At 44.7% G+C, this 14,318-nt stretch overlaps 1 protein-coding gene across 1 annotated transcript in view; it reads right to left on the reverse strand.

Annotated features, from left to right (window-relative positions):
* The window catches only part of GABBR2 (gamma-aminobutyric acid type B receptor subunit 2), a 435,702-nt gene that overhangs the window by 12,516 nt on the left and 408,868 nt on the right, over positions 1–14,318 (reverse strand). The window contains exon 17 of the mRNA XM_061588946.1: positions 8,046–8,175. Coding sequence (XP_061444930.1) covers positions 8,046–8,175 — 130 coding nt within the window. The remainder of the gene's footprint in view (positions 1–8,045; positions 8,176–14,318) is intronic.

Consider the following 14,318-nt stretch of genomic DNA (forward strand, 5'->3'; position numbering starts at 1 on the left):
TCAGAAGAGGAGGGGGTGATGCTTCCCCCCTCACCGCGCACACGCAGACAGCTGAAAAGACAGGAGAGAAGGGGGGGAAGGCGGGCAGTACCTGAGGGGCAGTTAAGGAGGAGCAAAAGATTGCGCGCCCGTTTGGCCCCTTCTTAAAGAACAGGCGGGAAGAAGTCCCTTGCTCTGTCAACTTTCTCCCAATGCCGCAGGACCTGTATCCCTGTATTGCTTCATGAGAAAACGCAGTCTTTGTTTGGACATTACCCTAATAAAACACGAATTAACTACAGCCGTTGGTCTGGTTCCTGAGTCACATCCTGGGCCTGACAGGCGGGATCCGGGTTGGGTTCATCAAGGATATCCTCTAACCACATCATGGAAGCCCGCGAGAAGATAGAGACAGTAGAAGAGGCCCGGATGGAATGAGCGGAGGCCTCATGGATCTTACGGAAGACAAAGTCAAGCCTCCTCTCATAGGGGTCCTTGAACAGTGATTCGCCTTCCTTTGGAAGGAGAGAACGGGATACAAGATTGGAAATAGGTTGGTCCACCCCCGGGACGTTCAGAAAGGACATGGATTCCGGGTCCAGGGTATAGAGCTTGTTGGCTAAGGAGGAGGAACGACGTGGATGAAGGGGACGGGCCCATTCTTCTCTGGTCAGTTTTTTAATGGGGTCTGGCATGGGAATGAAGTGGTGCACTGATCTGGGGGACTTGAGAACTCTGGCACCCTTGACAGGAGGGACAACCGGTTGAATAAGTTCTGGTTGAATGCCAAGAGTGTCCATGACTCTACGTGACAGACGAGAGAAATCCGCCGGGTCAAACAGGCGATAGGAGATCTCTTCCTCCTGGTCAGATTCCCCATTCCATTCATCCAGGTCAGTCTGAAAAACGTTCATGTAGTCATCAGACTGAGATTGTTCTACGTCCAATCTACCCCTGACCACCTCATATGGGTTAGGAGAGGGTAGTGGAGCATCAGTATTGTCACCGGGTTGTCTCGCAGAGCTGGGCTGTCGTGAGGTTCCGGGCTGAGAAGACAAATGTAGAGTGGGCTGGGGATGGGATAGGCACCCCAGCAGCTCTCGTAGTTGTTGCAGGAAGTCAGGGGTCAACTGTATCCCTGGGGGAGTGGAAGAAGGTAGTGCCTGTTCCTGAAGAGGAATTTGAGGCTGCCCATGCGGAGTTTGACGAGCTTGACGGGAATCCTTCAAACTCTTCCTCTGAAGACTCAGAAGGAGACTGGAAAAGTGCAGGAACGGCTGCATGGCGAGGTTTCTCTGGGAGTGATGATACGTAGCGTGCTCTCTTGGGCGCTCTGTGACCAGACAGGTGTTTAGTCTTTGCTTTTGCCTTGGCGTGTTTATGTTTAGCTGGCTGGTGTGGGGATGGACGGCCTGCTTCAGGGGATATTGTCACCTCAGGGTTCAAATCCGCCATGACAATCTCTGAATGACGCCCACAATGGGGAAGGAGCGGTAACAGAGCTAAGGTAGAAATAGTATAGGACAGACTAGAAACAGTATGACAGGAGTGAGTACGCCCAGTACGAGAAAGGTAACAACTCGGGTAAGGTTGGCGCCAAGCTAAGTACACGCACACAATGGGGAAGGTGCGAGACCGCTAGTTACACTGCCAACTTGGCCTTGAGCTAAGTACACGCACACAATGGGGAAGGTGCGAGACCGCTAGTGACACTGCCAGAGAGGTAAGCTTTATTTAAAAATCGCAGTGTGGCCAAGGTTAGATACACGCACTCAATGGGGAAGGTGCGGTACCACCAAGGTGCACAGACTAGTCAATTGGATGTGCACCTACAAATATACACACACACAATGGGGAAGGTGTGGTATAACAGGGCTACTGGATGTGCACCTACAAATACACACACACACAATGGGGAAGGTGTGGTATAACAGGGCTACTGGATGTGCACCTACAAATATACACACACACACTGGGGAAGGTGTGGTATAACAGGGCTACTGGAGGTGTACCTACGAATATACGCACACACAATGGGGCAAGTGTGGTATAACAGGGCTACTGGAGGTGCACCTACAAATATACACACACACGAAGAGGAAGGTGTGGTATAACAGGGCTACCTGATGTATCTGAAGGGAATACTGATTAAGTGAATATAAATTTGATAACCGGAGACTACACAAGTCCCACAACAGGGCTACTTGATGTGTCTGAGGGGAATACTGAATAGGTGAGTATATGTTTGTTAACAGGAGAGCACACAAGTCCCAAGTGATTAGAAAAGAAAAAAAAGGCGGCAAAAAACGAATAAAATGGCGGCCGCGATAACGGAGCCTCTCACTAAGACTCTAGCAGGGTTTGAAAACGGCCGGGAGTCAGCTGGGAGGATATGCCACCGGAGGGTGCTAAAAAACAGGCGAGAGGGGCGATATCAGTAAGAGTAATTGAGCCCAAGCCGGGTTGAATGAACAGCAGGGCTGAGGGGCTTCTGTAAAAAAATTGAAGAAATTGCAATGGCGGCCGCCGAGGGAGCCGCAGCCGCAAGCTTCCCTAAGGACAGAAATAAATAACAATGGTGGCCGCGATATCGGGGTTGGCGGGAAAAATGGGAGCGCTACAAGAGGCTTCAGAACGGGCGGGGTGTCTACGAGGGAGCCGCAGCCGCAAGCTTCCCTATGTAGAGGCTAAATTATAGACTGAAATAAGGAGGGGGGAGACCGCAGCCGTGGAGCCCCCGCTAAACGAAAAAACAGCAACCGCTGCTGTTGGAGCCTAACAGCCGCGGAGCCCCCGCAAACACGAGAGAGCAGCAGCCGCTGTTGGAGGAGGCTGAGAAGGCTGAGTAATAAACGGCAAAAAAGGGGGAGGGGGGGACCGCAGCCGCGGAGCCCCCGCTAAATGGGAAAGAGCAGCAGCCGCTGCTGGAGGAAGTTCTGAAAGCTGAGTAACAAACGGCAAAGAAAAAAGGGGGGGGAGGATCGCAGCCACGGAGTCCCCGCTAAATGTAAAAGCAGCAGCCGCTGCTGGTGAAGCCTCAGGGAAGAACCCCGAAGAAATCAAGAGGTAAAAAGATAAGAAGAGTAACAGAATGAAAATAAGACTTAGCTATGCTCTGTCTAAATTCAGATCTGCCTCGGACGGAGGCAAGAATGAAGACTGGAGTGGGAGGGGCTCGAGCCCCAGGTTTTAACTCTAGTGCATTCTTGCCTTCGGACGCTAGATGGCAGTACTACCCAATCTGATGGCAGGCTACCTGTGGAAAAGGGATGAAACTGTCACTTCAACTGGACCTGGAAACACCCTCATTTAGCTAAGATTTCTATCTTAATTTCCAAACAGATTTTTTTTGAGTGGCATGCTCCAAACAACTGTGGTTGATGCTTAATGTATCATGCTTAATGACATCACTAGGGCCCGCCCTCATTCACTAGGGCCTGCCTCTGAAATCTCAGGGTTTGGAATGCTTCTGACCTGGCAACCCTAATTTGCAGTAAGGTTAGTGTGTCGAGCAATATGGCCTAACAGCTACTGTGCTATGAGCATCAACAAACATCCCTCCCTACATCTTATTGTTCCATGCACACTCTAATATAATGATCAGAGAACCTGTATTATTGGTGAACAGTTAACAATTATTGTTTGTTCTGCTGATGATATGTTAACATTAAAGTGAATAACAGTAATAAGAAATCACAAGGTGAGTACATGCTGTCTACCTAAGACTAGGAAGGTGCTGTTGGTTAGTGGTAAAGTATAAGCTTTGCATGCAGAAGGCCCATCTCTTGAGACAGAGATATGAACATCCCTTGTATGAAACCCTGAAGAACTGCTGCTAGTCAGTGTAGTCGGTATTGATCTGACTCTGCTTAAGGCAGCTTCCTACATTCCTACTGACCCTGAACCTGCTCCCCTTCCTATGTAGAATATTTTTATGTAAACGGCTCATCTGAAAAAATGAAAGGGGCTACACGTGGTTGTTCCTGTGTAACACTAGTAACATGTATAATTTTTGCCTGTGTGACTATGATAGACTGCATGGTTACATACCAAGCTGGTGATATCTGTATTATTGGCATGCTACAAACCACACAATCTGTGGCAGTGAAAGATGATGTGGCCAGCAACGTGTCCTCTTGACCTTTGCACTTCTTGGCTTATTAAAGCTTGCTAAGGGGGTTTGACCGAGTAGATTCAGGATGTGGTCAACATATCATTGCGGACGGAGTGGTTCCAGGCACCCTGAAAGAGGGGGTGATCCAACCAGTCCTGAAGAAGCCCACCCTGGACCCACTGGTCTGTGACAATTACCGGTCGGTTGCAAATACCCCCTTCTTAAGGAAGGTGATTAAGAGGGTTGTGGAGCAGCAATTGCAAGTACTCTTGGATGAAACAGATTATCTTGACCCATTCCAGTCTGGGTTCAGACCTGGTTATGGGACTGAATTGGCCGTGGTCGCCCTGATGGATGACATTTATCGGGAGAAGGACAGGGGGAGTGCCACCCTGTTACTCTTACTTGATCTCTCAGCAGCTTGTGATGTCATTGACCATGGTATCCTTCTGGGCTGACTTGGTGAGATGGGTATTGGAGGCACTGTTTTACAGTGGTTCCGATCTTATCTCCAAGGTCATTCTCAGAGAATAGCATTGGGTGACTGCCTTTCGGCCCCCTGGCAGTTGTGCTGTGGGGTGCCACAGGGTACCATCTTGTCCCTCATGCTTTTTAATATCTATATGAAGCCATTGGGAGCAGTCGTCAGGAGATTTTAGGTGAGGTGTCAGCAGTACACTGACAATACCCAGCTCTATTTCTCCGTAACATCTGAATCGGGGCAGGCCGTGCAAGCCCTGGGTCACTGCCTGGACTCAGTGGTGGGCTGGATGAGGGCCAATAAACTGAGTCTGAATCCTAGTAAGACGGAGGCACTGTGGGTTGGTGGTTCCCAAGTTCAGATAATTGGTCAGTTGCCTGCTTTAGATGAGGCCGTACTCCCTCTGAAAGAGCAGGTCTGTACTCTAGGGGTGCTCCTAGATCCATCTTTGTCGCTAGAGGCCCAGGTTACCTCAGTGGCTAGGAGTGCCTTTTACCAGCTTCGGCTGGTAAGACAGCTGTGGCTGTTTCTGGATCGGGATAGCCTGACTACTATTGTCCACGCACTGGTAACCTCCAGGTTGGATTACTGTAATGCACTCTATGTGGGGTTGCCCTTGAGGTTGGTCCGGACGTTGCAGCTGGTGCAAAATATGGCGGTGAGACTGCTCACTGGGGCCGGGTATCGCCAACATGTCACCCCGCTGCTGAAAGAATTGCACTGGCTGCCTATTTGCTACCGGGCCAAGTTTAAGGTTCTAGCTTTGGTGTACAAAGCCCTATACAGCTTGGGACCAGGATACCTGAAAGACCGTCTTTCCCTTATAATACCTGAAAGACCGTCTTCCCCTTATATACCCAGGTGATCACTGCGCTCTGCAGGTGAGGGCCTCCTGCAGATACCATCTTATCAGGAGGTTCGTTCTGCACAATATAGGAAACAAACCTTTAGTGTGGCGGCACTTACCCTGTGGAATTCCCTCCCCTTGAATATTAGGCAGGCAGCATCTCTGCTATCTTTTCAGTGCCTTTTGAAGACTTTCCTCTTTCAACAAGCCTTTTAAGTTGAGACCTATTCCAGTCTGTGTCTGTGTTGGAATTGCTTGTTAATGTTTTTTTAATAATGTTTTTAACCCTTTTTTAAAAGATGTTTTTAAAGCTTTTTAAAAAAAATGTTTTTAACTTTGTTTTGTTTTAATGTATTTTAAGGTCTGTGTTTATGATGTTTTAAAGTGTTTTTAGCGCTTCTGTTTGCCGCTCTGGGCTCCTGGTGGGAGGAAGGGCAGGATATAAATCAAATAATAAAAAAATAAAGAGGACCAGTTCAGGATGAGGGCCTAGTGGAAGTGGATTGCAGGGTTCAGTTATCTTGCTTAAACAAATCTGACCTTTGAAAGAAGCACCAAGCAAATCTAGGCCACCTTCACACACACCATTGCAGCTGGGATAGGAGCTGCTTCTTCATGATGTCATCCTATACTTCTGGGGAGACTGTTAATATCACAAAGGCAAGGCCAATCACATTGATCTTGTGAAGTCAGTGTATTATCACAACTGGTGTGGGATCACACAGAGAAGTAGCTTTCACATACTCTGTGTGTGTATTTCTGTGTAGCAGTGGTTAACTTTTTTTGGGTCGCAGACCCATTTGAGAATCTGATGAAAGCTATGGTGTCCCATAAAAAAAGGTAAATACAATGTATCATATTGCATTGGAAATCGATCCCTTTTTTTGTGCTTGGTTCACGGACCCCCCCTCCTGGGTCCATGGACCACACGTTAAGAACCCCTTGGGTAGAGAAAGGGTTGAAGGGGAAATAAGGAACTAGTTATAATTTGTAAATTGCCCAGAATAAGTCAAGAATGTTTTCAGTTGGGAAACAATCTTTCTGACTTGACAGCCCTTTGAAAAGAGTTGGCTTAAAGAACAAAAGTAAAGATTGCTCCATTCAGGGGGAAGACGGGACACATATGAACACCACACATAGTCTTTTAAAGTTGATTGTGCTATCCACATGCTGCACCATCTCTAAGAAGCTTCAGCAGTGTAGAATTTTATCAAGAGACCTGGGGATGGGGAGCAAGGAATGCAAGGGTTTGATCACATACCTCTATAAACTCAAATTAGCATACATTATTTATCAGTTAAGCTTTCTGCAATGAAAATGCCACGTAAGAACATTCTGAACAACTGGAAAAGCCAGTGTGGTATAGTAGTTAGACTAGGACCTGGGACACTAGGATTCAAATCTCCACTCAGCAATAAAGCTCACTAGATGACTTTGGGCTAGTCACAGTCCTTCAGCCTAACCTACCTCACAGTGTTGTTATAAGGATAAATCGAGGGGGAGGACAATGTATGCCGTACTGAGCTTCTTGGAGGAAAGGTGGAATATAAATGCACAGAAATAAATGGTTGAAGGGGTTGTTTCCTTCCTGTTGTAGGGTTGACCAAAATTTTATTTTTGACCTCATTAATAACAATATTCATATGATTGACAACAGCATCTCCTTTGTTCATGCAGTGTCTCCAGAGCCTGCCAACTGCCCAGCTTCTTTCACCAACAACTCCCCTATAGCTTCTGGCATTGCTACTCGTTGCCAGGATGCTGCTGTGCACTCTGCGATTCTGCATAAGTGCAACCCCAAACCTTGTTCTGGAATGCAGCAAACCCCAGATTTCATTTTTCTTGAGTGTGAAGATAATTTTGAGCATATGGTCAATGTCTTGTGAAAATCTGGTGAATTATTACCATTTTGTTTTGCCAATTTACTCCAAGGTAGGCAATAGCAGCTCACATAACTATGCATGTTAATTAAGACAGCAGAATTGAGGCAATGATTTTTAGAAGTGGCTTGAGAAAAACTTAGGTCCCTGTGGTTTACGTTACAGAGTTGGAGGACCAAATCCCTCCCCCTCCCAGTCCTCTAAACTTCTCTTTATGATGCCAACCACCCTCTGGAAGTATTCCAGTTCTTTGAGTATATCCCAGACAGGGAAAAATAAATGGGAGGAAAATGGCTTTGAAAGAGGATCTGCTGTCAAATTTGTTTGTTCCACTCCACCCCAGGCAGGGCACATTAATGTACACAATATATTTTCCATGGACCATTTCAACACTGGATCTACCACTAAGAATGATGGATCATGCCAACGTTGGATTAGTACCTCAATCCAATGATCCTTGCATGCAGCAGCGGGAAGCTATGTCTCTGGATGATGATCTGGGGAACAGATTACTGGGTTTTGTTTGGCAGGAAGCAAAAGGTCCTCAAGGTGAGGGTAAGGCCAAGTTCAAAATGTCTGAGAGAGACTGCCCTAATAACTTGCTATTACATGTATATGTTAACATGTTCTACAAATCTTACAAATCTTCATGAACATGTTGCATGTCAAAGGAGTGACATTATAAACAATACAGCAGCGGCATTTTATAAAATCAAATCCTCATTGGGCCTTGTAATTCCCTACCTTTGTTTTCTGTAAAGTTCCGTATACTGAGAATGTCATTGAGCTCCTGATAGTGGTTCTGCTTAATATATGTTGTCTTCTCAGGTGTGTCCTGAAGCTGCATAGTGACTTCTTCTAAAGCTTTGTCCAACTGTTAAAAGAAAAGCATATTACAATAGCATTAAAGCATTTGATAACTAGTTTCATAACTAGATTTCATTGTCCTTTCTTGCAATTTCTTTATGGACCAAAGTTCTTTTATTCCTCTGAATGTATCTGTGGGTTTCCTCCCAGTCTTCGATGATGGTTGCCGTAATTTCTACTAGCACATCCAAAAGTGCCCTCTGTATTTCATTGATATGGTGCTCTCAGTAGGGATGAGAACCCTTGGCTGGTGCCAGTTTGAAAGCATTCTGCCAACCTAACAGGCTGGCATCAATTCAAGTTTGTTCTGTATCTGCTAACTTTTACTGATCCATGCTTTCTTTCTTTTTTTGGCTCAGAAAAAATATCGATATTTTTAAAGGAAATATCAATAAATTATTATTCTTACAATTGATGTTTTAGAGGAAGAGGGTTTTTTTTTTTAAAAAAAGTGTTTCCACATAGCTGTGGAAATTTGCTACATTAAAATCCAATCCTTGGCTATTGAGAATATGTGAATGAATGGAAAATCCGGTACCAAATCAGAATTGAGCAGAATTCTAACACATCCCTAGCTCTCAGATGCATAATTGGAACAAAGTATCATGGATCTGTTTACACATGGCGTTTTTATGCAGGGGGAAAATGCAGCACACATATAGCCCCCCATACGTATTTGGCATATTAACCCCCCCACGTAACTCTATTCTTTGAATGTGAGTTTGTATGTATGTATTTCTGTAGTCAATTTCCTATCAGTGCTATATACATTCTCAGCCTGTGTATGCAAAAGCATGACGCTATTAGGATATTATTCTCTTCTTATTCTCTTTCATCATTTCTCATGTTTTATTAGATTGTAAGCCTATAGATAAGGCCATGTGTTTTTTTAAATACATAAGTGTTAGTTTTAGCCCTTCTTTGTAGCTGTCATTTATGATAGCTGCTACAGGCACTCATAGAGATCCCTCTTCTAGTGTTGCTGCCTACTCCCTGTAGTGAAAGCGGGGAGCTCTTCCCCGTCTGCTCTCATTGTCCTAGGAGTCAATCCCCAGCCTTGGGCAATTGATCCCAGCAAATCCTGGTTTGCCAAGGTTGTGTACGTCAACACCAACCCTGCAAGGTAGTACTGCCACCACCCTTCAACTGGTTAGTTACTCTGGGGCAAAGGGAACCCCAGAGCCCACTTAAACACCTGAGCCTCTCAGGACCAGAGTCTAGATACACTCCTGGCCCCTTCTGAAGTCTTAGGTAAAAATGTTTCTCTGTTACACGGTAGTTGTGGTCAAATGGCAAGGACTGAATTTAGGAACTGACCCCTTTCTCTGGAATAAACACACGTTGGTTTAAAGTAACTAAAGTTTATTAAAAAGAAAATAAGAAAAACATAAAAAGGTTACAAAAAGCAAAAAGGTACACACAAATAATTTGTAGCAGCAAATTGAATCCTAAAACCATACACCCAAACGGGTAAGGTGTTTAGTAACAAAGGTAAAGGAAAGTTTCTTGGCACAAATCAAAATAACAAAGCTGTTTGCCTAGCTATACTTACAAGAGCATAGGATCTCTCACTGAATAGCCTTCTTCCCCTCAGGGAGTTGCAAGTCAAGATGTAAATGGAGTCACAACAGACCATCACCATAGGCAAGGTGGTGCTCTGAAGTGGGACACAAACCCAGAGTTCTGAGCCTCCTCTTATGGAGGAAAATTCCCTCACAGCCGGAGACAATTAACCAATTAACATTTTCACCAAAGGGATGAAAAAATGATGTTCTCACAGCACCTGGCGCCTCCTCTTGCTTTCCCATAACAAAGCAAGGAGTTTTACGGCCTTGACGGAACCAGGCCCCTTCCACTGATAAGAAGGTGCAAAATCACCGTAAGCGGGTACAGCTGTGTTATAAAATTACCAAGTCACAGTGATGAAAGAACATCAAAGATTTAACTGCTTGCTAGCAAGCTAACAAGGAAGATGTCAAGGGGAAGAATTCCCCATAAGGCTTTGGGAGTTAGCCATTTTAACTGCAGGCCAGGGTAAGGCTGGCAAGGTGGCATGACACTCCCCTGTTCATTTACTCTCCTTCCAACAGCAGCTAGCTTCTAGAGCTACAGGGCGATCAAAGGTAGGTAGGTAGGTAGGTAGGTAGGTAGGTGGGTGGGTAGGTGGGTGGGTGGGTGGACGGACAACGGCATTGAGAGAAGAGGACTCTCTCTCTTTGTGCTAGCAGCTGACAGAAATTAGAGCTGCTACAAACACCCAAAGTCTTCTCACCACACAGAGATTGTGTTTGGGAATTGTATGTCATCCATCATCCAGAGTACAGCCTTTCAATTTTGAATAGTCACAATTCTTCAAAAGAAAATGACTTCATAAGAAATCTCTCAGAGCTCTCTTTTATTCTGTTTTGAGAAATCTGCCTAGGGCATAGGCAGATGCCTTTATATCAGTGGTGCTATGGAACACATCTTTCAAATGCTCCTTCTTGTGGGGAACATTTAACATTTCTTAACTGTAAAAAGTATCCCAGCTTCACTCATCTATTCTGCAATATTCCACCTCCTCATGAATGTTCAACAATAAAGGGGAGCATTGTGAATTCTTTCTGAAGTAAAAATAGAATATAATAATGTTCTAAGGTTTGAAATTCTTCAGCACACAGCCTGTATAGCCAACTTGTGTTTTTAAAACAGTGTTCACTGGGTTGATTCTAAAGGAAAACAGGTCTGGATGGTACATGGATTGCCTGTCCCACAGGAAACTTGCTGCACTTCATTCTCTACCTCCTTCCCCAGGTTTCCTATGAGGAAACAGAGCTCCTGATACCAGGATTTTGGCTAGGTGTATATCTCCTGGGGTTCAGCCACAATAATGAGCCTACTGTTCTGTCCAGATTTCAAAAAGGGACAAAGAAATTAAAAAGGCTTATTAAGTTCAAAGATTTCCAAACGGTGTCACTCTTTGAAGCCATTTTCATTATGGAAAAGGTTTCATGTGGAAATATACCCCTGAAGGCTGATGCTGGCTCCAGAATCGTACTCAAAGAGTGCTTATCAGTGGTTCTTTCTCAAACTGGGCGGAAGTAACGAGTGGGGTACCACAGGGCTCGGTCCTGGGCCCAGTGCTCTTTAACATTTTTATTAACAACTTGGATGAGGAGGTACAAAGCATGCTTATCAAATTTGCAGATGATACAAAGTTGGGGGGCATAGCTAATACCGTGGAAGACAGAAACAAAATTCAAAGGGACCTTGATAGGCTGGAGCATTGGGCTGAAAACAACAGAATCAAATTCAACAGGGATAAATGCAAAGTTCTACACTTAGGAAAAAGAAGCCAAATGCACAGTCATAAGATGCAGGATACTTGGCTCAGCAGTACAACATGTGAGAAGGATCTTGGAATTGTCGTTGATCACAAACTGAATATGAGCCAACAGTGTGATATGGCTGCAAAAAAGGCAAATGCTATATTAGGCTGCATTAACAAAAGTATAGTTTCCAAATCACGTGAAGTATTAGTTCCCCTCTATTCAGCAATGGTTAGGCCTCATCTTGAATACTGCGTCCAGTTCTGGTCTCCGCACTTCAAGAAGGATGCAGACAAACTGGAACGGGTTCAGAGGAGGGCAACAAAGATGATCAGGGGACTGGAAACAAAGTCCTATGAGGAGAGACTGAAAGAACTGGGCATGTTTAGCCTGGAGAAGAGAAGACTGAGGGGATATATAATAGCACTGTTCAAGTACATGAAAGGTTGTCACATAGAGGAGGGCTGGGATCTCTTCTCGATCATCCCAGAGTGCAGGACATGGAATAATGGGCTCAAGTTGCAGGAAGCCAGATTTCGACTGGACATCAGGAAAAACCTCCTAACTGTTAGAGCCATACGACAATGGAACCAATTACCTAGAGAGGTGGTGGGCTCTCCGACACTGGAGGCATTGAAGAGGCAGCTGGACAGCCATCTGTCGGGAATGCTTTGAGTTGGATTCCTGCATTATAGGCCCCTTCCAACTCTACTATTCTATGATTCTATGACTCTATGTCATGTGTAGGTTAGCCCTGATGTGCCCTTGTGATGTTCCTGTATGTGAATGTAATGTAAATATGGTAAGTGCAGGTTTAATATAGGAAATATGGTAAGTGGAGTGAGTGAGAAGGGGGAGTACATGGGCTGTAGAATGCTGGATGATGATTGCCTGTGTGTTTGAATGGCTGAAGGTATAAATGAGAGGATGACAGTTGAGTCGGTGTGTGGGTGTTGGACAGGGTGGTTGTGGACAGGGAGGTTGATGTGGAGAGTAAGAGTTGGCTGTTGAGAGATTGGATTGGGAGTTCTGAGGCAAATAGGAATTAGGAACATAAGAGAAACATATATGAAACCATATGCTTGTCAATGCAATCTATAAGTAATCTTGTTATTCTTAGTGTTATCAATAAATATTTTCTTGGTTTGCTTAAAGCCTGATTCCTCAGCTGGGGTGCACAGACCAGAGGTGATGCAGAGTAACCAAGGCTGAAGAAGAAATAGTATCGAATGGTGGCAGCGGTGAAGGAAGAGATATTGTATCAACATCCAATACCACAGAGCAACCCAGAGCTGTGAGCTTCATAGGCAAGAGGCTTCAGGGGGGTTGGGAATTACATATACACACAGACACAAGGTATCAAAATAACCAGGAAGAGACTAAGGCACAGTCTAGAGGTTATATTGGATACACAGAGTGTTGGGTAGTATGGCCTAGCAGGGGGATCTTTTGAGATCTGTGCTAGAGCGGAGAAAGGTAAAAATAAACACAATGATCCTGACTGCTGGTAGCCACGAGTGAGAGCAACACAGGTGGTGCCAGGGAAGGACGTCACAGCCCTCTCCCTCCTCTTGATGTCAGCACAGTAAGGAGAAGTAGTAGCAGTCTCTGGCTATGTCCACACTAGTTTGTTAATGTGTACGTGGGTCACTGTTTCTGTGCACATATTTGTATGCCCTCACCCACACATGGGTGCTTTCACTCTGTATCTCAGCGTTTTCCATCTACACTAGTGGGTGGTGCATGATGGTATATATCTGCAATGTGTGTTATAGTCCTCTCTCCACAATGACTCCTTTCCCAGTCACCATAAATTCTGGAAAACTGAGGTCCATTGTGGGCATGCATGCAGGTATATGATTACCTGAGCATCGACACCTTTTTAATTTTTTTAATTATTATTTTTGAAATACAAGTTTTTCAATAAAGCAGATTTGCACAAAAGAGTAGTAAAAAAAAGTATGTCGCTCCAAACCAGGGAAGGATTTGGAGCCACACCCATGAAAGGCTGCCAGTTCTTCCCCTCCCCTTTTCCTTTCCTCCTCCTATACCTTCAAAGCCAATCACTTTCAAGTACACTTCTCTAGCTTGACATGATAGAAATGATCCCTGAAAGGGCAATTTTTATTTTTATTTTTAATACAGGGTGAGAGCAGTTCTGTGCAAAAAAGCTATTTTGAAAATTAAAACACTGTGAACATGCCTTCAGCAACAACCCATGGAAAAAGGCAGGGTGCATCATTTCCTTTGGAAACAAAATGGAAGTAAAGGTTGTGGCAATAGATGGCACCCAGTGAAATGTCACCACACATGTAAAAAAAGCCTGCCCACGCAATACATTTCAGTGCATCCACAGTTGGGTAACTTGCAATTTTATATTGGATTTTCTTCCCTTATCAGATTATCTGTGGATGGGAAAATCCAAATTTCACAGGGGGGAACTGCAGGCTGCAACTTAGAAGAGGAGGTCATGTGGATGACAGACAGACAGACAGACAGACAGACAGACAGACAGACAGACAGACAGACAGACAGACAGACAGACAGACAGATAGATACACAAGCAGCTTCAAATCCACATTGACCTCCAGTGTGGATGAGCCCTCTGCCCACTTGCCCTCAGTTGGGGCCAAGCATGTGACAAAAAGCTCTGCCTAGAAACGTGGAGCCAGTGCTATTGAAAAAGCTCACTTCCATAAACAGATAAAGATAGGAAGATAGAAGAAGAAATACACATCAGGCATACTTTAAAAAGTGCTAGAACTAATTTAAAAAAAATACATGTTCTAATTAAAGATGAAAAGGTCTAGGCAAGCTCAAAGAATAACATTTTTTTCTAATA

This window comes from Rhineura floridana, chromosome 1 (assembly GCF_030035675.1).
Source record: "Rhineura floridana isolate rRhiFlo1 chromosome 1, rRhiFlo1.hap2, whole genome shotgun sequence".
Taxonomy (NCBI): domain Eukaryota; kingdom Metazoa; phylum Chordata; class Lepidosauria; order Squamata; family Rhineuridae; genus Rhineura; species Rhineura floridana.